Here is a 26,936-nt window from a genome sequence, read left to right as displayed (position 1 = left end):
TACCCTTTCAAGAATTTTTGAGAGAAAAGGAAGGTTGGAGATTGGCCTATAATTAGCTAAGATAGCTGGGTCAAGTGATGGCTTTTTAAGTAATGGTTTAATTACTGTCACCTTAAAAGCCTGTGGTACATAGCCAACTAATAAAGATAGATTGATCATATTTAAGATCGAAGCATTAAATAATGGTAGGGCTTCCTTGAGCAGCCTGGTAGGAATGGGGTCTAATAGACATGTTGATGGTTTGGATGAAGTAACTAATGAAAATAACTCAGACAGAACAATCTGAGAGAAAGAGTCTAACCAAATACCAGCATCACTGAAAGCAGCTAAAGATAACGATATGTCTTTAGGATGGTTATGAGTAATTTTTTCTCTAAGAAAAGAAGAAAGTCATGAAGTCATTACTAGTTAAAGTTAAAGGAATACTCGGCTCAATAGAGCTCTGACTCTTTGTCAGCCTGGCTACAGTGCTGAAAAGAAACCTGGGGTTGTTCTTATTTTCTTCAATTAGTGATGAGTAGTAAGATGTCCTAGCTTTACGGAAGGCTTTTTTATAGAGCAACAGACTCTTTTTCCAGGCTAAGTGAAGATATTCACTTATGGGTTATCTGCTTTAAGCTGTGAGTTTGTGAGTTATACCACAGAGTCAGGCACTTCTGATTTAAAGCTCTCTTTTTCAGAGGAGCTACAGCATCCAAAGTTGTCTTCAATGAGGATGTAAAACTATTGACGAGATACTCTATCTCACTTACAGAGTTTAGGTAGCTACTCTGCACTGTGTTGGTATATGGCATTAGAGAACATAAAGAAGGAATCATATCCTTAAACCTAGTTACAGCGCTTTCTGAAAGACTTCTAGTGCAATGAAACTTATTCCCCACTGCTGGGTAGTCCATCAGAGTAAATGTAAATGTTATTAAGAAATGATCAGACAGAAGGGAGTTTTCAGGGAATACTGTTAAGTCTTCAATTTCCATACCATAAGTCAGAACAAGATCTAAGATATGATTAAAGTGGTTGTTGGACTCATTTACATTTTGAGCAAAGCCAATTGAGTCTAATAATAGATTAAATGCAGTGTTGAGGCTGTCATTCTCAGCATCTGTGTGGATGTTAAAATCGCCCACTATAATTATCTTATCTGAGCTAAGCACTAAGTCAGACAAAAGGTCTGAAAATTCACAGAGAAACTCACAGTAACGACCAGGTGGACGATAGATAATAACAAATAAAACTGTTTTTTGGGACTTCCAATTTGGATGGACAAGACTAAGAGTCAAGCTTTCAAATGAAATAAAGCTCTGTCTGGGTTTTTGATTAATTAATAAGCTGGAATGGATGATTGCTGCTAATCCTCCGCCTCGGCCCGTGCTATGAGCATTCTGGCAGTTAGTGTGACTCGGGGGTGTTGACTCATTTAAACTAACATATTCATCCTGCTGTAACCAGGTTTCTGTAAGGCAGAATAAATCAATATGTTGATCAATTATTATATCATTTACTAACAGGGACTTAGAAGAGAGAGACCTAATGTTTAATAGACCACATTTAACTGTTTTAGTCTGTGGTGCAGTTGAAGGTGCTATATTATGTTTTCTTTTTGAATTTTTATGCTTAAATAGATTTTTGCTGGTTATTGGTGGTCTGGGAGCAGGCACCGTCTCTACGGGGATGGGGTAATGAGGGGATGGCAGGGGGAGAGAAGCTGCAGAGAGGTGTGTAAGACTACAACTCTGCTTCCTGGTCCCAACCCTGGATAGTCATGATTTGGAGGATTTAAGAAAATTGGCCAGATTTCTAGAGATGAGAGCTGCTCCATCCAAAGTGGGATGGATGCCGTCTCTCCTAACAAGACCAGGTTTTCCCCAGAAGCTTTGCCAATTATCTATGAAGCCCACCTCATTTTTTGGACACCACTCAGACAGCCAGCAATTCAAGGAGAACATGCGGCTAAACATGTCACTCCCGGTCCGATTGGGGAGGGGCCCAGAGAAAACTACAGAGTCCGACATTGTTTTTGCAAAGTTACACACCGATTCAATATTAATTTTAGTGACCTCCGATTGGCTTAACCGGGTGTCATTACTGCCAACGTGAATTACAATCTTACCAAATTTACGCTTAGCCTTAGCCAGCAGTTTCAAATTTCCTTCAATGTCGCCTGCTCTGGCCCCCGGAAGACAATTAATTGACTATGGTTGCTGGTGTCGCTAACTTCACATTTCTCAAAACAGAGTCGCCAATAACCAGAGTTTGATCCTCGGTGGGTGTGTCGTCGAGTGGGGAAAAACGGTTAGAAATGTGAACGGGTTGGCGGTGTACACGGGGCTTCTGTTTAGAACTACGCTTCCTCCTCACAGTCACCCAGTCGGCCTGCTTTCCCGGCTGCTCGGGATCTGCCAGAGGGAAACTAACGGCGGCTAAGCTACCTTGGTCCGCACCGACTACAGGGGCCTGGCTAGCTGTAGAATTTTCCATGGTGCGGAGCCGAGTCTCCAATTCGACCAGCCTGGCCTCCAAAGCTACGAATAAGCTACACTTATTACAAGTACCATTACTGCTAAAGGAGGCCGAGGAATAACTAAATATTTCACACCCAGAGCAGAAAAGTGCAGGAGAGACAGGAGAAGCCGCCATGCTAAACCGGCTAAGAGCTAGTAGCTGCGCTAAGCTAGCGGATTCCTAAAGACACACAAAGTGAATAATGAGTAAATAATTTAGAGGTGATTCAGCAGAGGGAGTGCTTTAGTTAAGGCACGTGACGATTACACTGTGAAACAAATTGTTATCTAGGTAACTAGATCAATCTAACTGCGCAGATTAAACAGCTAACAGATACAGCAAAACACCGCTGTGCTCCGGAACAGGAAGTGATACAATACTGCAGTGAGAGACAACCACCAGTAGAGGCAAGCAAGAGCAAGGCAAGCCTGAAGAATGAAAGGCTGAGAGATGAGCTCCCTCCCCCTGCATTGACAGCTGCTTCATCCTATTATACTCTGGGGGCGGTGCCTATATGCAAACGTTCCTGGAGTAATGCAGGATTTGCCTGAATAAATCCAGCGGTACACAGGGCATTATCGGCGGCAGCAAAACACCGCCATTCTCACGTGCGTCTTAATCTGCGATTGTAAAGGATAGAACTGGGTATTAACCACCGTTGCCTGACGTGCCGGATGCTACGGCGTCAAAACACCGCTTTATTCTGTGGATTTAGCTGCATTTTATCCACGTATTTGCGGCTAGTACGGTGCTCAAAACGCCGGCGAAATGCTCCGCCCCTTTCCACAGCTAAAACAGCCGGAACTACCGCGAACTTCGGTCTACGTACTACGCGCCGACAAAACCGTCTATGTGTAACCTGGGCTTTAGGCCCTCTGTTTTTCTCCATGTATATAGCACCCCTTGGGCACATATTGCAGGGTTAAGGGATTACCTTTCATTGCTATGCTGATGATACTCAGTTATACATACTGATAACTGCTGGTAATCTCATCCACATAAAATCCTTAGAAGATTATCTGGTTCTTGGTCCAGTGACACATCGGCATCTATTTGTCCAGCTAACGCTTAGCCTAGGCTCGTGTGTCATACATCACACTGACAAAGTGAGGAACCTTGGGGTAATTTTTGATCTTGTATTGTCCTTTGACCTCCACATTAGACATATTTGTCCGGCCGGGCGGTTGCCGGGCTACCATGGTGGCAGGACCCACAATGCAGACTCCCAGATCAGGCTTTGGTGTAAAAGAAGTCATTGTATTTATTACAGGCTTAGGTTCGGTGCACAGGTTATCAATCAGCAGAGCAGAGGTACAATTTGGGCTAGGCATACACGCAGTCATGGTCAGGCAGGGTTCAGAGGCACGAGCAAACACAGACATCAGAGATGAAGCAAAAGGCATGGTAAAAACACAAAGCAGGATCAAAAACACGGCAAAATCAATCCGGACTATAACGAAAGCTGGTAAGTACACTAAGACAACAAACTGGCGCTGGTGAGGTAACTGAGTGGGGATTAAATAAGCAGGTGTTAACAAGGTGCACGTGAGGGGAAGAATCTAGAAAGGGGGCGTGGCTACTGAACAAAGATTAGACACTGTGCAGGATGGGAAGGAAGGTGTGCACAAAGAGAAGTGATGTAAGCTACAGAGATGCGTGAGCAGGTGCCAAGAGTGAGAGTGGAAGAAAACAGAGTGGACAGAATCAAAGTGAGGGAAAAAAGCATAATGGCAGGTATAAGAGGAGCATCCCCAAAAGGCTCAGCCATTCACAAGCAAAGATGGCGAGGATCACCACTTTGTGAACAACTGCATGAAAAAATAATCCAACAGTTTAAGAACAATGATTCTCAATGTTCAATTGCAAGGAATTTAGGGATTCCATCATCTACAGTCCATAATATAATCAGAAGATTCAGAGAATCTGGAGAAATTTCTACACATAAGCGGCAAGGCCAAAAACCAACATTGAATGCCCATGACCTTCGATCCCTCAGGCAGCACTGCATTAAAAACCGACATCATTGTGTAAAGGATCTTAACGCGTTGGCTCAGGAACACTTCAGAAATCCATTGTCAGTTAACACAGTTCGTCGCTACATCTACAAGTGCAAGTTAAAACTCTACCATGCAAAGCGAAAGCCCTACATCAACAACATCCAGAAATGCCACTGCCTTCACAGTTCATTTAAAATGAACATATGCAAAGTGGAAAAGTGTGCTGTGGTCCGATGAGTCCACATTTCAAACTGTTTTTGGAAATCATGGATGTCGTGTCCTCTGGACAAAAGAGGTAAAAGACCATCCAGATTGTTACCAGTGCAAAGTTCAAAAGCCAGCATCTGTGATGGTATGGGGGTGGGTTAGTGCCCATTGCATGGGCAACTAACACATCTGTGATGGCACCATCAATGCTGAAAGGTACATCCAGGTTTTGGAGCAACACATGCTGCCATCCAAGCAACGTCTTTTTTCAGGGACGTCCCTGCTTATTTCAGTAAGACAATGCCAAGCCACTTTCTGCACGTAAGAATGGGAAATCTATTCTACAAAGCTTCAACAATTAGTTTCCTCAGTTCCCAAATGATTATTGAGTGTTGTTAGAAGGAAAGGTGATGTAACACAGTGGTAAACATACCACTGTCCCAGCTTTTTTGAAACATGTTGCAGGCATCCATTTCATGAGCAAACATTTGCACAAAAACAATAACGTCTATCAGTTTGAACATTAAATATCTTGTGTTTGTGGTGTATTCAGTTGAATATAGGTTGAAGAGGATTTACAAATCATTGTATTCTGTTTTTATTTAAATTTTACACGTCCCAACTTCTTTGGAATTGGGGTTGTACAAAACACAGTGAGAACGACTGGTCAGGTATGACATCAGTCATGCAAGGGCACTCCCAGTAATCCCAAAATAATTCTCCAGCCTGTTGAGTATAATATGATGATGATCCAGGGTATCAAATGCAGCACTAAGATCTAACAGCCCCAGAACCGTAGTGGTGTCTGAATCCATTGCAAGCAGAAGATCATTCACCACTTTAGTAAGAGCTGTTTCTGTCAAATGATATTTTCTAAAAGCAGACTGCAGTGGCTCAAAAAGATTATGCACAGTAAAGTGGTCCACGAGCTGTTGTGAAACCACCTTTTCCAGAATTATAGAGCAAAATGATAGATTTGATATTGGCCAATAGTTTTTCAATACACTCAGGTCAAGATGAGATTTCTTAAGTAATGTGATTGTGGTAAATCTGCAGTAAATTACTGCAGATTTGAAACATTTAGGAACAGATCCAGAAGTTAATGAGAAATTAATCATTTCCAGCACAGTCAGCCCAAGAGTGGGCCGCAGGTCCTTAAACAGTTTTGTTGGTATAGGCTCAAGTAAGCAGGTTGTGCTTTTTGTAGACGTTACAGGTTTCATCAGCACACCTAGTGAGATACTATCAAATTGTGTAAATCTAGAAAATACCTCAGTAATGGCGCACACCTCAATAGCAGGGTGGCTGGGTTAAAGCATGCTCGGATATGTTTAACCTAATGTCTTCTATTTTCTTCGTGAAGTAATCTAAGAAATCTTGTGCTGTAAAAGAAGAGCAATTTATAGGTGCTTTTCCATGAATAAATGTTGCCACTGTGTCAAACAAGAACTTTGAGTTATGGTTATTTTTCAATCAATCAATCAATCAATTTTTTATATAGCGCCAAATCACAACAAACAGTTGCCCCAAGGCGCTTTATATTGTAAGGCAAGGCCATACAATAATTATGTAAAACCCCAACGGTCAAAACGACCCCCTGTGAGCAAGCACTTGGCTACAGTGGGAAGGAAAAACTCCCTTTTAACAGGAAGAAACCTCCAGCAGAACCAGGCTCAGGGAGGGGCAGTCTTCTGCTGGGACTGGTTGGGGCTAAGGGAGAGAACCAAGAAAAAGACATGCTGTGGAGGGGAGCAGAGATCAATCACTAATGATTAAATGCAGAGTGGTGCATACAGAGCAAAAAGAGAAAGAAACAGTGCATCATGGGAACCCCCCAGCAGTCTACGTCTATAGCAGCATAACTAAGGGATGGTTCAGGGTCACCTGATCCAGCCCTAACTATAAGCTTTAGCAAAAAGGAAAGTTTTAAGCCTAATCTTAAAAGTAGAGAGGGTGTCTGTCTCCCTGATCTGAATTGGGAGCTGGTTCCACAGGAGAGGAGCCTGAAAGCTGAAGGCTCTGCCTCCCATTCTACTCTTACAAACCCTAGGAACTACAAGTAAGCCTGCAGTCTGAGAGCGAAGCGCTCTATTGGGGTGATATGGTACTACGAGGTCCCTAAGATAAGACGGGACCTGATTATTCAAAACCTTATAAGTAAGAAGAAGAATTTTAAATTCTATTGTAGAATTAACAGGAAGCCAATGAAGAGAGGCCAATATGGGTGAGATATGCTCTCTCCTTCTAGTCCCCGTCAGTACTCTAGCTGCAGCATTTTGAATTAACTGAAGGCTTTTTAGGGAACTTTTAGGACAACCTGATAATAATGAATTACAATAGTCCAGCCTAGAGGAAATAAATGCATGAATTAGTTTTTCAGCATCACTCTGAGACAAGACCTTTCTGATTTTAGAGATATTGCGTAAATGCAAAAAAGCAGTCCTACATATTTGTTTAATATGCGCTTTGAATGACATATCCTGATCAAAAATGACTCCAAGATTTCTCACAGTATTACTAGAGGTCAGGGTAATGCCATCCAGAGTAAGGATCTGGTTAGACACCATGTTTCTAAGATTTGTGGGGCCAAGTACAATAACTTCAGTTTTATCTGAGTTTAAAAGCAGGAAATTAGAGGTCATCCATGTCTTTATGTCTGTAAGACAATCCTGCAGTTTAGCTAATTGGTGTGTGTCCTCTGGCTTCATGGATAGATAAAGCTGGGTATCATCTGCGTAACAATGAAAATTTAAGCAATACCGTCTAATAATACTGCCTAAGGGAAGCATGTATAAAGTAAATAAAATTGGTCCTAGCACAGAACCTTGTGGAACTCCATAATTAACTTTAGTCTGTGAAGAAGATTCCCCATTTACATGAACAAATTGTAATCTATTAGACAAATATGATTCAAACCACCGCAGCGCAGTGCCTTTAATACCTATGGCATGCTCTAATCTCTGTAATAAAATTTTATGGTCAACAGTATCAAAAGCAGCACTGAGGTCTAACAGAACAAGCACAGAGATGAGTCCACTGTCCGAGGCCATAAGAAGATCATTTGTAACCTTCACTAATGCTGTTTCTGTACTATGATGAATTCTAAAACCTGACTGAAACTCTTCAAATAGACCATTCCTCTGCAGATGATCAGTTAGCTGTTTTACAACTACCCTTTCAAGAATTTTTGAGAGAAAAGGAAGGTTGGAGATTGGCCTATAATTAGCTAAGATAGCTGGGTCAAGTGATGGCTTTTTAAGTAATGGTTTAATTACTGCCACCTTAAAAGCCTGTGGTACATAGCCAACTAACAAAGATAGATTGATCATATTTAAGATCGAAGCATTAAATAATGGTAGGGCTTCCTTGAGCAGCCTGGTAGGAATGGGGTCTAATAAACATGTTGATGGTTTGGATGAAGTAACTAATGAGAATAACTCAGACAGAACAATCGGAGAGAAAGAGTCTAACCAAATACCGGCATCACTGAAAGCAGCCAAAGATAACGATACGTCTTTGGGATGGTTATGAGTAATTTTTTCTCTAATAGTTAAAATTTTGTTAGCAAAGAAAGTCATGAAGTCATTACTAGTTAAAGTTAATGGAATACTCAGCTCAATAGAGCTCTGACTCTTTGTCAGCCTGGCTACAGTGCTGAAAAGAAACCTGGGGTTGTTCTTATTTTCTTCAATTAGTGATGAGTAGAAAGATGTCCTAGCTTTACGGAGGGCTTTTTTATAGAGCAACAGACTCTTTTTCCAGGCTAAGTGAAGATCTTCTAAATTAGTGAGACGCCATTTCCTCTCCAACTTACGGGTTATCTGCTTTAAGCTACGAGTTTGTGAGTTATACCACGGAGTCAGACACTTCTGATTTAAAGCTCTCTTTTTCAGAGGAGCTACAGCATCCAAAGTTGTCTTCAATGAGGATGTAAAACTATTGACGAGATACTCTATCTCCCTTACAGAGTTTAGGTAGCTACTCTGCACTGTGTTGGTATATGGCATTAGAGAACATAAAGAAGGAATCATATCCTTAAACCTAGTTACAGCGCTTTCTGAAAGACTTCTAGTGTAATGAAACTTATTCCCCACTGCTGGGTAGTCCATCAGAGTAAATGTAAATGTTATTAAGAAATGATCAGACAGAAGGGAGTTTTCAGGGAATACTGTTAAGTCTTCTATTTCCATACCATAAGTCAGAACAAGATCTAAGATATGATTAAAGTGGTGGGTGGACTCATTTACTTTTTGAGCAAAGCCAATAGAGTCTAATAATAGATTAAATGCAGTGTTGAGGCTGTCATTCTCAGCATCTGTGTGGATGTTAAAATCGCCCACTATAATTATCTTATCTGAGCTAAGCACTAAGTCAGACAAAAGGTCTGAAAATTCACAGAGAAACTCACAGTAACGACCAGGTGGACGATAGATAATAACAAATAAAACTGGTTTTTGGGACTTCCAATTTGGATGGACAAGACTAAGAGACAAGCTTTCAAATGAATTAAAGCTCTGTCTGGGTTTTGGATTAATTAATAAGATGGAATGGAAGATTGCTGCTAATCCTCCACCCCGGCCCGTGCTACGAGCATTCTGACAGTTAGTGTGACTCGGGGGTGTTGACTCATTTAAACTAACATATTCATCCTGCTGTAACCAGGTTTCTGTTAGGCAGAATAAATCAATATGTTGATCAATTATTATATCATTTACCAACAGGGACTTAGAAGAGAGAGACCTAATGTTTAATAGACCACATTTAACTGTTTTAGTCTGTGGTGCAGTTGAAGGTGCTATATTATTTTTTCTTTTTGAATTTTTATGCTTAAATAGATTTTTGCTGGTTATTGGTAGTCTGGGAGCAGGCACCGTCTCTACGGGGATGGGGTAATGAGGGGATGGCAGGGGGAGAGAAGCTGCAGAGAGGTGTGTAAGACTACAACTCTGCTTCCTGGTCCCAACCCTGGATAGTCACGGTTTGGAGGATTTAAGAAAATTGGCCAGATTTCTAGAAATGAGAGCTGCTCCATCCAAAGTGGGATGGATGCCGTCTCTCCTAACAAGACCAGGTTTTCCCCAGAAGCTTTGCCAATTATCTATGAAGCCCACCTCATTTTTTGGACACCACTCAGACAGCCAGCAATTCAAGGAGAACATGCGGCTAAACATGTCACTCCCGGTCCGATTGGGGAGGGGCCCAGAGAAAACTACAGAGTCCGACATTGTTTTTGCAAAGTTACACACCGATTTAATGTTAATTTTAGTGACCTCCGATTGGCGTAACCGGGTGTCATTACTGCCGACGTGAATTACAATCTTACCAAATTTACGCTTAGCCTTAGCCAGCAGTTTCAAATTTCCTTCAATGTCGCCTGCTCTGGCCCCCGGAAGACAATTGACTATGGTTGCTGGTGTCGCTAACTTCACATTTCTCAAAACAGAGTCGCCAATAACCAGAGTTTGATCCTCGGCGGGTGTGTCGTCGAGTGGGGAAAAACGGTTAGAGATGTGAACGGGTTGGCGGTGTACACGGGGCTTCTGTTTAGGGCTACGCTTCCTCCTCACAGTCACCCAGTCGGCCTGCTTTCCCGGCTGCTCGGGATCTGCCAGGGGGGAACTAACGGCGGCTAAGCTACCTTGGTCCGCACCGACTACAGGGGCCTTGCTAGCTGTAGAATTTTCCACGGTGCGGAGCCGAGTCTCCAATTCGCCCAGCCTGGCTTCCAAAGCTACGAATAAGCTACACTTATTACAAGTACCATTACTGCTAAAGGAGGCCGAGGAATAACTAAACATTTCACACCTAGAGCAGAAAAGTGCAGGAGAGACAGGAGAAGCCGCCATGCTAAATCGGCTAAGAGCTAGTAGCTACGCTAAGCTAGCGGATTCCTAAAAACACGCAAAGTGAATAATGTGTAAATAATTTAGAGGTGATTCAGCAGAAGGAGTGCTTTAGTTAAGGCACGTAAAGATTACACTGGGAAACAAATCGTAATCTAGATAACTAGATCAATCTAACTGCGCAGATTAAACAGCTAACAGATACAGAAAAACACCGCTGTGCTCCGGAACAGGAAGTGATACAATACCGCAGTGAGAGCCAACCACCAGTAGAGGCCTGATCATTTTTGTTGATCAAATCAGCATAATAGGTCCACTTTGTCACCAGCAGTGCATGCTTATAGTCTAAGATAGCATCACACCACGCAAGATGGAATACTTCTAATTTTGGACTACGCCATTTCTGTTCTAGACCTCTTGCCTTATGCTTGAGGTCATGCAAGTAATCATTGAACCAAGGTGACTGTGTTTTGGTGGCATGTTTATAATAAATGTGGTGCAATCATGTCGATGTCAACTCAGCACTCAATCATGTTGAGTGCTGAGTTTAAACTATCCACAAGACTGTCTACTGATTGGGCATTTTCCAAAAGTGAAGCTAAGGTACCAGGTAGTCTAGCTTCAAGTTCAGTTGTAGTTGAGGAGTTGATGCATCGCCACAGTGATATATAAGGTTGTTGTTCCACTAAACACTGCAGTGAAACTGTACACCTAATAAGTGAGTGAGTCTATGAACTCTTCTATGGACTCTGTGTGAAAGAAGATCACGTAATACTCAACCTGTCAGCGTAATGGAGGCTTGGCCGGGTTGATGTGGTTGCCAAGAGTAGAATGTTGAAATGTTTATTTTTTTTTCTTCATTATTTTTTTTCATGTTTTTCAGTTATTTATTTGTTTTTTTTGCAGCAAGCCCGTAAGCCATATGATGTGCGAGATGTGATTGAACAATATTCCCAGGGGCACCTGAACCTCATGGTACGCATCAAGGAGTTGCAGAGAAGGTAAACTAAGTGAGAAAAACACTGTGACCCATTCACTGTGATGACCGTATGGTTCCATACATCCATACATCATGGATGCCTCTGATGCAGATGGAAAAGCGCTATGCGCTATATAATATATGTGTGTGTGTGTGTGTGTGTGTGTGTGTGTGTGTGTGTGTGTGTGTGTGTGTGTGTGTGTGTGTGTGTGTGTGTGTGTGTGTGTGTGTGTGTGTGTGTGTGTGTGTAATACAGTATATAGATAGATAGATAGATAGATAGATAGATAGATAGATAGATAGATAGATAGATAGATAGATAGATAGATAGATACTAGTCAATTTTAGTGCGTCTTACAATTAGAAGGAATTTGGATTTGTCTGTTAGAATATCATTTCTCTTTCTTTAAATGTTTTTTAATACTTTTTGAAAACTCATGACACTGAAGAACAGGCATTGTATTGACAATTTGTTTGATAGCTAGATAGTTCGGTTCATCTTTTAGTCATATGAGTTCCACCCGAGGAAAACAACTGAAGTTGCTGTGTGTATGTAAACACTTTTACAGAAACTGGAAAACAACATTCATTTAAAATTAACAACTGTTTTATTGTTTACATAATGTTCATAACTGAGAAGGTATTTCCAAAAGAAAGTTCAGAAACAATACCACAGTTTTCCAGTCTGATTTTCAACTTTCGGGGTCCTTTATATCTGGTATAAATAAAGAAGTGTGAAGTTCTGTGCACTCTGTGCACTCATCTTGGCCAAAGTCTTAGTATCTGAATATTTTTCTGACACAGTGATGTACTGCTGATTTCAACCTCTTGTGGTTTCTTCTAGACTGGATCAGTCTTTAGGGAAAATAACTTTGTTCCAGAGTGGTTCAGGTAATCAATTTATGAAACAAAATATTTATGCATTTGATGACTTTTTTTAGTTTATTTTATGTGATTACTCTTATGTAAGAAGACCGAGCCAAAGATAAAGGCAACAACTCCATTGGGTCCAGACTCAACCGGATGGAAGAAAAGGTAGGATTTGATCAGCTTTTGTGCAAAAGTCAAACAGCTCTCCCTTTTTATTGGTAGTTTGTAAAATGTCATTCACAGCTGAATGATGTATTAACAGTTATTTTCTATTATCCAACAAACAAACAAATATACACCCACCAGTTATTGTCATACTGTATGCCAATGTATGTATGTATGTATGTATGTATGTATGTATGTATGTATACTGTACGCTGTAGCAATTCATCACTTCTACAGCCAATTTTCTGTTGACAAGTCAGAGGATCGATATAAGAACATTTCCAAGTCTCTGACTATGTCATGAATGTCATTTACGTCAATCATTAAGAAATACAAACAGTACGGTAATACTGCGTTTACACATATACAGAATGCAATACGAATATCATATTCCCATCATTTGTGGAACATTCCTGACATTCTTAACATGACTTATCGCATCTGAATACGAACTCTAACAGCACATGTTGGTACGTAACATACGTGATATTCATGGTGCATGTTTTTGGCTGCCAAAAAAATCTTCCACGAATGTCACAAATCACCCAGATTCCTGGAGTGCTCAACTGAATGTGTCGATACGTGATGATTAGTGGTGATCCGTTATAGAGCATGACAGCATTCATAGTGTGTTCTTGATGGTTCTTGGCGCCCATACTGTCACACGTCACAACATGAATAGACATGAAAGCTAACGTGAACATATACAATTGTCATGTGCTTTCATGCGGCATTATGTATTACTGTGCCCTACTATGAATCACCGTTTTCTCACAAATGCGCGCTCACAATATAAACCCTGCTGCACCATATTTCTTTAGTTCATTTTCCTACCTGCAGTATGCCAAAGAAGCAAAGTGGCACCTACTCAGCCGAGTCACGCTCCAGACCAGGGCCTGCACCACATGCTCCTGCTGATGCTCCTCATGGCACCCTTGCAGTGGTTCCTCCTGCAGTCATTCCTCTTGCTGTTGTTCCTGCTGTGGATCCCTCTGGATGTTGTAGAGGTGTAAGCCCTGGCTATTTAATTAGTTCTGTCCTGAATAGTAAAAAAAGTAACTGTGTAAGTACAAAAGATACAATTTATTCAGTTTCAGGTGGAGTTAGACGGATCTGGGTCCTTAATGGGCAGAGCTCATGCTGGAACTCAGTTAGAAAAAGGACCATGAACAATGGTACAGTGATGTTTTACAGAGAGTGGTGATTCTCCCCTGTTACATGTTGTGTGGTCAACGTGTGATCAGAAAAGTGTCATTTCAGACCATGCCGCTGACTAGGTCAAACTTGAAAGATGCAAAAACAGGACCTTGAGTTGGTGGTTCAACTGGTGAACCACTGCCTGTTGTTATGTCTTTCACCTGATAGCAAGATAAGAAAACATGCTAGCTTTTACAAGATGTACTTTCTGTGCAGATACAGTTGTATGGAAACGTTTGGGCACCCCTGATGATTTCCATGCTTTTCCTTTATAAATCATTGGTTGTTTGGATCAGCAATTTCAGTTAAATGTACCATGTAGCAGAGAAACACAGTGATATTTGAGAAGTGAAATGAAGTTTATAGGATTTACAGAAAGTGTGTAATAATTTTTTAAACAAAATTAGGCACATGCATACATTTGGGCACCCCAACAGAAAAAAACATCAATATTTAGTAGATCCTCCTTTTGCAGAAATATCAGCCTCTAAATGCTTCCTTTAGCTTCCAATGAGAGTCTGGATTCTGGTTGAAGGTGTGTTTCCTCTTTACAAAACATCTCAGGTTTGTTGGTTTCTGAGCACGGACAGCCCACTTAAAATCAGACCACAGATTTTCAATAATATTCAGGTCTGGGGACTGAGATGCCCATTCCAGAACTTTGTACTTGTTCTTTTGCATGAATGCCTTGGTAGATTTTGAGCAGTGTTTAGGGTTGTTGTTTTGTTGAAAGATCCAGCCCCGGTGCAACTTCAACTTTGTCACTGATTCATGAACATTGTTCTCAAGAATCTGCTGATATTGACTGGAATCCACATGACCCTCAACTTTAACAAGATTCTCAATACCCACACTGGCCACATAGCCCCACAGCATGATGGAACCACCTCCAAATTTTACTGTAGATAGCAAGTGTTTTTCTTGGAATGGTGTGTTCTTTTTAAGCCATGCATACTACCCTTTGTTATGTCCAAATAATTAAATTTTAGTTTCATCAGTCCACAGCACCTTATTCCAAAATGAAGCTGGCTTGTCCAAATGTGCTCCAGCATACCCCAAGCATCTTGCATTTTGGCCATTTTGTTACAACAGCCCTGACTGCCCTGACTGGGTGGTGATGGAGTCACACTGTGGGGAATGGTCTACCCTGGCCTTTTTGGGACCCTCGCTCCCGCTTCCACCACTCAAAACGGTCATAAACCTGGTTGTGAAACATTCACTAAAAATCTTGCGCAATTTTGAAAATGCTCTGATCTTCCTAGTTTTTCTGTTTACAGCAATATCATGTCTAACTACCTTTTCAAACCCCCATCTCGGGACTCTGTTTTTAAAAAATGGCAGAAAAGGGGCACAGTACGCTTCAAGGATGTTTTTAATAACACGCTTGCATCATTTCAACAACTAAGTGAAACATTTGGCTAGGGTTGAACCGGATACTCATTTCAGACAAGTATCTGGTGTGGATAAAGCATTTTTGATGACTACGAGCATGATACGAGTAAAACTTATCAATATCTGTGCTCATGCTGAAGGAAAATCCTGATTGGCTAACTGACTGCCTTCATGATTCTACCTCACGTTGCTCTCTCAGCACTCCTTTAGTTTTCTTCAGCTTGCCTCTTTTTCAGTTTGTATGATATTTAAAGTTACTTGGTGAACTTGTTTTGTATCGTACGCGGTGCATTTGACAAGACAGAGCTGAAAACGGCTCGTGTCGTGTCTCTGCCTCCACTCCGGTTGGGATTTTATTTATTTATTTATTTTATCTGTATGCTTGCTCATAGTTTGGCTGGTGATATAAATTCAGTTGGAAAACTTTGTTCATACTGAACGCGGTGCTTTTGAGACAAATACAGTGAACAAAGCTGACATATTATTTCCCTGTTTGCCATCACTGGATGGTTTGCATGAATCACCAAGTTCACACAGATCATTAAAAAATAAACAGTCTTATAGACCACTTACACACATACACACATATATCTGAACACACAAAGTAGCCTATATTAATATTTTTTTATTGAATATGGCTGCATGCAGTATCTGACACTTTCTCACTGCAGTTCATAAAAATAAATTGGTCAGTCGAACAACCTCTCTCCTTCTCACACAGTCACTCAGTCACACACATGCACACACAGACACGCACACACCTTAATCAATACTGTTTAACTTTCTGTGGAATAAAATGCCAAGAACGTTAGGTAGTAAAAATAAATAAATAATAATAAAAAAAATCAGTTTCATCATAAAATAAAAAAAGAAAGTTTTCTTGAGTATGACAACTCTTGTTCATGCATACTTAGTGGTTCGTAATTTCCTACTACATTGAATGTCAATTCCGAGGCTGTTCTGTTATTCATTCATACACTTAAGAATATTCATGTTCTCAGTTTATAAAAACATTCTGTAAAATAGTTCGTCCACTATTGTGATCAAAAACATTGAATCTAAATTCTGAGGCTGTTCTGTAAATATTAATTTATACACAAGAATATTCATGTTCTGAGTTCATAAAAACTTGTTCTGCAAATAGTTCTCTTACTTTTGTGATAAAAACCACTGATTTGAATCTCAATTTAGAGGCTGTTTTGTAAATAGTTTTCAAATAAACAATAAATAGTGCAACTTCTGATCAATCATATCAATTTCAGTCTTAAAATAATGTACTGATTTAAGCCCCACCCATTTCGAGTTAAACCATGCCCACTTCCAGTTTAGGGCCCCGGCCACTACGAGTACAGATACGGATACAGATCATTTAGATGGTTAAACAGATACAGATACAGATAGTGGTGTTCTCGCTTATCCCTATATTTGGCCTTCCCCAGTCAAATTTCTTTAGGTATCTTCAAATACAGCATTTTATCACTTCTCATTTTTCTAGCTTATCCATCCCAACAGACATAAATATTATTGACACTGTTCTCTCTTTAAACTCCATCAAAAAACATGTTATTTCATCCATTTACAGTGAGCAATTGGATTTGAAGCCTGCCTCCTTGGACAAACTCAAAGCTAGCTGGGAGGATGATCTGGGCTCCTCTATTTCAGAGGAGTCCTGGACCTCCATACTCAGACTGGTGAGCTCCAGTTCTCTGTGTGCTAGACATTGTCTGATCCAGTTCAAAGTGGTGCATAGAGCTCATATCTCTAAACTGAAACTATCCTCTAAGTATCCTGATGTCAGCCCGTACTGTGTGAGGTATAAAAATGTTGAAGCGTCCCTCATACACATGTTCTGGTACTGCTTATGTCGGAACAAATACTGGAGGGAAATTTTTCAGACTTTTTCTCTGTACTGGATACACATCTGAGCCCTGACCCTCTGATTGCACTGTTTGGCATTGCAGGAGGAAGAGTTAATCTAAATGAGAACAAACAGCACATCCTGTCCTTCACCTCTCTTCTGGCCAGATGAGCTGTCCTGCTCAGGTGGACAGAAGCTTCTCCACCTACTCACGCTCAGTGGCTGGCTGACATCATATCCTGTTTAAAACTGGAGAAAAACAGATTCTCCCTTTAACAGAAAGAGGGTAAATTTGAGATGGTTTGGGGGCCGTTCTTGAAACTATTCCAGTCTCTTTGACAGCACAATTTACTTTGACTAGTGTAGTTTCTTGGCTATTTTTATTATTAACAACCACCTCTTTTTTGTGGCAGGGATGGGGAGGGACTTTTTTTGTGTTCTTACTGCACATGTTACGCTTTCCATTGACACTGACTTAATTTGTTGATGCCCTCACTAATGTTTCCATCCAAATGTGTCATTGTCAATATTGTCGAATCTTGATTTTGTTTCTTGTCTTTTTTTTTTTTTTTGTTTTTTGAAAAAAATGAAAATCAATAAAAAAAAGATTCTGAATTTAGCATACCCCTAGTGACTCTGTTTGTGGTGTGTACTCAGAAAAGCCTTCCTCTGCATTACAGCATCATACAGCATCTCTTTGTGCAAAGTGTGCTGTATAGTTGAACGATGCAGAGACACTATCTGCAGCAAGATCATGTTGTAGGTCTTTGGAGCAGGTCTGTGGATTGACTATGACTGTTCTCACTAGGGATGAGCGAGTACACCAGTATCTGTATCTGTTCAACTATCTGTATCCGTATCTGTACTCATAGTGGGCAGGGCCTAAACCAGAAGTGGGTGTGGTTTAACCCAAAATTGTTGGGGCTTAAATCAGTACACTATTTTAAGTGTGAAATTGATATGGACTGATCAGAAGTTGCTATATTTACTGTTTATTGAAAACTATTTACAGAACAGCCTCAAAATTGAGATTCAAATCAATGTTTTTTTATCACAAAAGTAAGAGAACTATTTACAGAACAAGTTTTTACAAACTCAGGACATGAATATTCTTAAGTGTATGAATGAATATTTACAGAACAGCCTCAGAATTGAGATTCAATGTTTTTGATCACAATAGTAAAGGAACTATTTTACAGAACGTTTTTTATAGAATAACAGAACAGCCTCAGAATTGAGATTCAATGTCGTAGGAAATTATGAACTACTAAGTATGCATGAACAAGAGTTGTCATACTCAACACAACTTTCTTTTTTTAATTTTATGATCAAACTGTGATTTGTTTTCAATTATTTATTTATTTTTACTACCCAATGTTCTTGGTATTTTTTTTTCCACACAAAGTTAAACAATATTGATTAAGGTGTGTGCGTGTCTGTCTGTGTGTGCGTGCATGTGTGTGTGAGACTGAGTGACTGTGAGAGGGAGAGAGAGGTTGTTCGACTGACCAATTTATTTTTATGAACTGCAGTAAGAAAGTGTCAGATACTGCATGCAGCCATATACAATAAAAATATTAATATAGGCTACTTTGTGTGTTCAGCTATATGTGTGTATGTGTGTAAGTGGTCTGTAAGACTGTTTATTTTTTCGTGATCTGTGTGAAATTGGTGATTCATGCAAACATCCAGTGATGGCAAACAGGGAAATAATATGTCAGCCTTGTTCACTGTATTCTTCTCAAAAGCACCACGTTCAGTAGGAGCAAAGTTTTCCAACTGACTTTAGATCACCAACAAAACAAAGAGCAAAGAAACGGTTAAAAAATAAATAAATAAATAAATAACCCAACCGGAGTGGAGGAAGTGACCGATGAGACACGAGCCATTTTCAGCTCTGTCTTGTCAAAAGCACCGCGTATGATACGAAACAAGTTCACCAAGTAACTTTAAATATCAGACAAACCGAAAAAGACGCGAGCTGAAGAAAATTTAGAGTACTAACAGAGCAACGTGAGGCAGAATCCAGCCAAGCACAGAGAGAGATCCTGCCTGTCTGTGTGTGTGTGTGTGTGTGTGTGTGTGTGTGTGTGTGTGTGTGTGTGTGTGTGTGTGTGTGTGTGTGTGTGTGTGTGTGTGTGTGTGTGTGTGTGTGTGTGTGTGTGTGTGTGTGTGAGAAGCTGCAGTGAGATGTGTCTGTGTAGGGAGCGGTGGGCACTGTGTGTGACTGGCCAGTCACAGAGCGTGAAGTCAGTCAGTTAGCCAATGAGAATTTTCCTTCAGCACGAGCACAGATATTTATGAGTTTTACTCGGATCATGCTCATGCTCATCAAAAATGCTTTATCCGTACCGGATACCCTAGTTCTCACCATCTTTTGCTTCAGCTTATTGGAGATTTTTCTTGACCTGCCACTTCGGGCCTTAAAGCCCCTTTCACACTGGGGCTGCTCCCAGTTGCTCCCTGTTGCGTCATGACGATGCAGAAATTTCTGCGTCAGGTGCGCACAGCAGGGGGCAGAGAGGAGGTGAGGACGCAGCCTGCAGGTTCTCTGCACAGTGAAGTCAGAGTGCACAGTTTGGCTGCAGACAGACTGTGTACTCTGACTTCTTTTCTACTTTATATTTGTTGCTGTGCTGAGCTGCAGGACTGCGCTCTGAGTTCTGTTATAGTTTATCTTTCCTCCTTTGACCACGAGATGCGCGCACGCGAACGAACCGTCTGTGAGCAAATGTGGAGATGTCTGGAGCTCAACTTGATGTTGACATGTCTTGTCTTTGGCAATCAGTCTGTGAGCAGGACGTATGTCCTTTTTTGTCCTTTTTTAAACAGAGTGATGAGAGTTTGAGGGGAGAATAAGGAACTAATGCCTGCAGCCAGACAGTTTTTTTTTTTCTTTCTTTATTGTTCACCTGTGCACACGTGAACAAACCGTCCATGAGTAAATGTGGAGATGCCTGGAGTTATACTTGATGTTCACATGTCCTGTCTCTGGCAATCAGTCTGTGAGCAGGACTTATGTCCTTTTTTGTCCTTTTTTAACTGTGATGAGAGAGTTTGAGCGGAGAACAAGGAACTAATTGCCTGCAACCAGACAGTTTTTTTTCTTTTTTTTTAAAGTTCACATGTGTGCGTGAACGAATCATCCGTGAGTGGACTGGAGATGTCCGGACTTTTTACTGAATGAGGACATCTCCTGTCTCTGGCAATCAGTCTGTGAGCAGGACGTATGGATTTTATTTAAGCACTTGTGTGTTTAAAAGTGTTTAAAAGTGTTTGCTCCTGCTCCCTTTTGAACAGGAGCAGCAAGGAGGAGCAGCTGCTGCAATCAGCATTTTTTTTTCTGTGTTTTTTTGAGCATGTAGTTTTATTGCATTGTGTACACAGTATAAAAACAATCCTGCGTGATTTATACTGCAGGAACAATGGAACACAGCAGGAATCATAAATTGGCACCGGGTAACATTGTCTTCTGAGTGTGTGGCTTCCAGTCATGCTGAGTACCATCCTGTTGCTCTGACTTGCGCTGAAACCACTTAATTCTGCATCAAGCAGAGGATGCAAAAAAAAATTAAACATGTTTCATTTTCGTTTGTGCCCCTTGCGCTGTTGTGGCGCCAAGCTGCATCGTCTCCGCACCGAGTTGCTTCCACGCAGCTTCGTCATAACGACGCACGATGCAACTGGGAGCAACTGGGAGCAGCCCCGGTGTGAAAGGGGCTTTAACTAGTACTGTGCCTACGGCCTTCCATTTTATCAGTTCCTCACAGTGGAAACTGACAGCTGAAATCTCTGAGATAGCTTTTTGTATCCTTCCCCTAAACCATGATGTTGAACAATCCTTGTTTTCAGGTCATTTGAGAGATGTTTAGAAGATCCCCTGTTGCCACTCATTAGAAGAGATACAAAGAGGGGAAACATTTGCAAAAGACTACCTTAAATACCCTTTCTCATGACTGGACTCACCTGTGTAAGGAGATCAAGCTTACCAAACCAATTGTGTGTTCCAATAATTAGTGCTAAATGTATTCCAATCAATAAAATGACATGGGTGACCCAAATTTATGTACCTGTCCAGTTTTGTTTAAATAATTATTGCACACTTTCTGTAAATACTAGAAACTTCATTTCACTTCTTAAATATCAGTGTGTTCATCTGCTATATGATATATTTAACTGAAATTTCTAATCCAGACAACCAATGATTTATAAAGGAAAATCATGAAAATTATTAGGGGTGCCCAAACATTTGCATACAACTGTAAAAACATTTCAGTAGGAGCACAGTGAGTGCAGAGAATGCAGTGATCCCACAAAACACATTATGACATAACCTTTTTGTGAATGCAGGCCTGAAACTTATAGGTTAATAGAAAATGGTAAAAATGGAAAATGTCTAAGGAACAGAGGGATCCGGAATGATTAGAACTGTTAAGCAGCTAATGGTAGAATGACTGTGGGGTGTTTGTGTGGAGCCATTCATATATATACAGTAGTGTTCAGAATAATGGTAGTGCTATGTCACTAAAAAGAGTAATCCAGGTTTTGAGTATATTTCTTATTGTTACATGGGAAACAAGGTACCAGTAGATTCAGTAGATTCTCACAAATCCAACAAGACCAAGCATTCATGATATGCACACTCTTAAGGCTATGAAATTGGGCTATTAGTAAAAAAAAAAGTAGAAAAGGGGTGTTCACAATAATAGTAGTGTGGCATTCAGTCAGTGAGTTAATCAATTTTGTGGAACAAACAGGTGTGAATCAGGTGTCCCCTATTTAAGGATGAAGCCAGCACCTGTTGAACATGCTTTTCTCTTTGAAAGCCTGAGGAAAATGGGACGTTCAAGACATTGTTCAGAAGAACAGCGTAGTTTGATTAAAAAGTTGATTGGAGAGGGGAAAACGTATACGCAGGTGCCAAAAGTTCTAGGCTGTTCATCTTCAATGATCTCCAATTTAAAATGGACAAAAAAAAAAAACAGAGACGGAAAACAACCATCAAAATGGGTAGAAGAATAACCAGAATGGCAAAGGCTCACCCGCTGATCAGCTCCAGGATGATCAAAGACAGTCTGGAGTTACCTGTAAGTGCTGTGACAGTTAGCAGATGCCTGTGTGAAGCTAATTTATTTGCAAGAATCCCCCGCAAAGTCCCTCTGTTAAATAAAAGACGTGCAGAAGAGGTTACAATTTGCCAAAGAACACATCAACTGGCCTAAAGAGAAATGGAAGAATATTTTGTGGACTGATGAGAGTAAAATAGTTCTTTTTGGGTCCAAGGGCTGCAGACAGTTTGTGAGACGACCCCCAAACTCTGAATTCAAGCCACAGTTCACAGTGAAGACAGTGAAGCATGGTGGTGCAAGCATCATGATATGGGCATGTTTCTCCTACTATGGTGTTGGGCCTATATATCGCATACCAGGTATCATGGATCAGTTTGGATATGTCAAAATACTTGAAGAGGTCATGTTTCCTTATGCTGAAGAGGACATGCCCTTGAAATGGGTGTTTCAACAAGACAATGACCCCAAGCACACTAGTAAACGAGCAAAATCTTGGTTCCAAACCAACAAAATTAATGCCTTGCAGATGTGAAAAAATCATGAAAAACTGTGGTTATACAACTAAATACTAGTTTAGTGATTCACAGGATTGCTAAAAAAAAAAGCAGTTTGAACATAATACATTTGAGTTTGTAGCATCAACAGCAGATGCTACTATTATTGTGAACACCCTCTTTTCTACTTTTTTTTACTAATAGCCCAATTTCATAGCCTTAAGAGTGTGCATATCATGAATGCTTGGTCTTGTTGGATTTGTGAGAATCTACTGAATCTACTGGTACCTTGTTTCCCATGTAACAATAAGAAATATACTCAAAACATGGATTAATCTTTTTAGTCACATAGCAGTACTATTATTCTGAACACTACTGTAAATCAGGCTTTAAGAGTTTAAGGTACCATTCTGCAGCTGACTTGGAAAAAAGAGTGACTCGACTAAATGTGACCTTTTTAATTTAACATAATGTCCAGCGCTTATTTAAGGCAGGCGTTTATTTTTTTCAGACGAAGCTTTGAGCCTATTTGCAACATACGTGACAGTTTTGAGGCAGGACGTGACAAAACAGCAGCGCACAACAGCACGGGACAATATCTATGACTGTGTGTAATGATTCCAGATGAATTGCCAGTGATTTGTATCATTATTCTTAACATGTGATAACAGGGGGCGTGACAGTCCGCAGTAGCATGTGATGCCTCTGCCCCAAATCATTCTATGTATTCATGAATTATCACAAATTCACATTCATGGCATTCCTGACTTTTTGTTATGTGTAAACGCAGCCTAACTCTTTTCTGATGCTTTATCTTATTTTGCGTGGGTTCACCACAAAAGATATGGGATGGGTCTGCATAATTGTTTGAAATTAACTGAATTTTGACATGCAACTCCAGTTCTACAAGCAGAATGAGACATGGGTGACCTTGAATCTCTCTTTGTGAGGCAAGGGTACCAATCCCTTGAGTATAGACAACCAACCAAATCATTTGGCAACTATTTGGGTACCATCAGTAGGTGACTAGTCAGCTACTTGATGAATAACACTATGTAAAACAATTTTTGTTCTTGGCTTCTAAGTGTTATATTTTAACTGCTTATGTCTAAAGTCCATGGAAAAATGACTACATTCAGCACAAACTTTGATTTTATTTTTTTAATGTTCTAGAAAGTTCTAAAAGTTTCTTGAAATTTCTAGATAATTCTGGAAACTTCTAGAAAATTCTGGACAGTTCTAGCAGTTAAAGAATATTCTAGAAGACTACTCAGTAGTAGTGAAGGCGAATCGAGAATATTCTTGAAAACAGACAAATTTCAAAATATCAATGTCCTGATCACAGAAGCAAAGTTTCTGTGGAATAACAGCTATTTTCTATTTATTTAAGGCATAACAGGTTAGGAAAACACACTGTGTACCCAGGAACAAAACAAAAATAAAAATTTGTTACATAGTGTAATCTTGAAAAATAAATTAATAAGGACCAGTCTAAACCGTTCAACCCCAAATTTACTTAGAATAAAGACATTTGAAAAACTATAGAACTACAGCTTAAAAATAAGGCATTAACACAGTGAATTACATGGAAACAATGTTTGTGGTTTTGTTAGATGTAACATATTTATTCAAAGCCTTTAAGTGAAGGGAGTACAGGCTGCTCGTAGATGTTGGCCTGTTTGGTTACTGCTGGTCCCTGTTTTGATAGCTATGCAGGAAAAAAAACACTGAACATTGAAGGCTTAAAATATATTAGTCAAACAGTTATTTAAAATAGATTATTTTTGTTACTGATTTACCCTTAAATAGTAAGACAATCATGCCATCAGAATTTCCTGACTAGTTCACTAGAGTTAAAATATTCAACTGGTTAGGTACTATCTAGATGAAGTCAAGTTGTAGAACTGGTCCAGTACCTAACTTGTCAAATATTACGACTAACTAGCCTTACTAATCATTTTGCACCACCATGTGCCCCCATCCAGCACTGTATATTCATTTTGAACTTTTGACGAAATATTGATGATGATCAGAAATTAATTTATTTGCATTTTATTTGCAAGGTTATGTTTAAAATGAAGGCCCAGCAGTAATTCTGTCCAGGGCTGTAATCATTTAAGAAGCATCTGTTGCTTAATCGTGTTGCTTTGACAAATGCTGTAACTCCTTGCAGATAGCACACATGGACCAGACGCTGAACCATGTTGCAGAATCTCTTGCCTGTCTGCTGAACCAAAGAGATCTCAGTAGGGGTGAAGGTGGAGACCGGCCAAAACCACGTCAGGGACGGACCTTTCATGTTCTCCCCAGCCAGGACAGTCTGCCGAGCTATGACCAGCTGTCTTCATCACCCTCTGGTTCCACATCCTTTACTTTCCCAGTGCTCACTGTCACCCAAACTCAGGATCAGAGTTCCTGATCCCCCTCTCCAAAACTCAGCAGTCATCAACCTATCTATATCTATAAATCTATCTATGGGCTGTATCTTGACAATCTCTTTTACACAATCTAAAGTGTGCCACAATTATTTCCATAATCTGAGCAAAGGGGATGTATTTAATCTCTTAATCAATCTTGGGTATGTTTTGCTGCAGCATGATTTAAATCAATCAGATTGTCATCAAGCATTGCCATTGGGCATGGTGTGCTCTTGAACTAAGAACACTGCGGTTTAGGTGGTGGACTCAGAAGTTAGATGTTTTCTGGCAAGGTAAAGGATCATTTATGGGGGCAGCAGTCATCCAGCACAGCTCATGAAAGGTGAAGCAAATCAGTGCCTCCTTCCTGCAACACCATCTCCAATCACCTGATCTCCTGATTGCCTCTCCTGTGCTCATCCCCATCTTGGTACTCCCCACTTATGAACCAGGGCAAGAAGTAAACCAAACTAAAATATGTAGTACACATAACAGTATAATAGGAAGTATAAGATAGTATAGGATAGGATAGCATAGTATAAAGTACATTTCATTCATTTTTTTCATTCATTCATTCTTGCATTTTCTGTACCTGCTGACTCCAATCAAGGGTCAAGGGTGCTGGAGCCTATCCCTGCAGTCATATAGCTGAAGGCAGGGTACACCCTGAACAGGACAGTGGTCTATCACATGGCTCATTCATTTGTAAAGGCATATCTGAATATTATGGCCTATAAATAGTAGAAGTCATGGTTTTAATGGTCTGTGGTTGAATCCCTATCTGATGCCTCCTGATTGCAATGCAATACTTCTGTGCCTGATTACACCTCATTTTAACACCACTGTGTGCCACTGCCATCAGCCAACATTTTTGCTTATTCAGTAGCATTTGTATTTGTCCTGAGAAAAAGATGCACTCAAAAACATCTAAAAAATAGAGCCATGGGTGAAAAATCCTGCAGGTTCCCATTAAAAAGCCACAGAATGTTTCTTGACAAATTTTAAAAAAAGTTTTAAAATGTATCTCTGTCCAGTGCATTATCGAGTGCCCTAAGCTGCTACCAACTTGCTATTGAGGGCTATCTTCCTTATTATCCAGATAGCTATGAAGTGCTCTGTCTAACTATCTATATATTACTCTGTAGCTACATTGATGATCTTGCACTCTACCTAACTGTCCATATAGGTACTGAGTGCTGGAATTGGCTATTCATTGAGCTATCTAGTGCTCTATATTAACCCAGTTAGGATGTGCCTGCTCTAAGTAGCATTCCCTTTGTTCAAAATGCTGCCATTAAAGAGCAGCATGATTTTGTTTTATCTGACATGAGAAATAACTGAGTTGTGCAAATTCTGCAGTGATTTGTCTGTAGGCTGTCTCACACATAATTTAATAGATTGTCTTTTATAATCAAAACAAAGCTAAATCTTGCACATTATCAATGCAATGACGAGATGAACCGTGATTCTATACGTGTGTTCTGTTCTTTGGACAAAAAAACTGTACTTCTGCTTATCTTGGAGGCAATTAAGGCCTGAATATCCATTTATTTTTCAATGATTAAACTTTTTCATTTTAATCATTTGCTGCTTTTACTACGTTGTTTCACTCTTGGGAAATATTTTAAATTAATTTATGGTGAGTGGATTCTCGTTATTTCCGGTGCAAGTTACATGCTGCCAATTCAGATTCAGTGAGATTCCTTGATGGGGTCATCAAGTATTTCTGGTCTACCAACATCACTTCTGCCTTTAGGCTGTAATTTTTCTGCACAATGAACATTAAAAGAACGATGGATTTGCCTGCATTCAGATTCAGCATCAGACAAACCTGCATCTATGTGAGGTAAAAATCAACCTAAAGGCTAATTCAGCTGTTAGTTTGATGATTTCCCCCTTATTGGAACAATAATGTCCAGCATCTTAAAACAACTGCTGATTTTTAC

General features: G+C 40.1%; 1 protein-coding gene across 1 annotated transcript in view; it reads left to right on the top strand.

Moving 5' to 3' along the window:
• The window catches only part of kcnq1.1 (potassium voltage-gated channel, KQT-like subfamily, member 1.1), a 298,840-nt gene extending 273,827 nt beyond the window's left edge, over positions 1–25,013 (top strand). Inside the window, exons 14-17 of the mRNA XM_034184774.1 lie at positions 11,456–11,550; positions 12,373–12,419; positions 12,502–12,563; positions 24,747–25,013. Coding sequence (XP_034040665.1) covers positions 11,456–11,550; positions 12,373–12,419; positions 12,502–12,563; positions 24,747–24,992 — 450 coding nt within the window. The 3' untranslated portion in view covers positions 24,993–25,013. The remainder of the gene's footprint in view (positions 1–11,455; positions 11,551–12,372; positions 12,420–12,501; positions 12,564–24,746) is intronic.
• The last annotated feature ends 1,923 nt before the right edge of the window (positions 25,014–26,936 follow it).

Source organism: Thalassophryne amazonica, chromosome 2 (genome assembly GCF_902500255.1).
Source record: "Thalassophryne amazonica chromosome 2, fThaAma1.1, whole genome shotgun sequence".
In the NCBI taxonomy this organism is placed as follows: Eukaryota; Metazoa; Chordata; class Actinopteri; order Batrachoidiformes; family Batrachoididae; genus Thalassophryne; species Thalassophryne amazonica.
The sequence above is the reverse complement of the archived record's forward strand: the minus strand, read 5'-3'. Positions and strand labels throughout refer to the sequence as shown.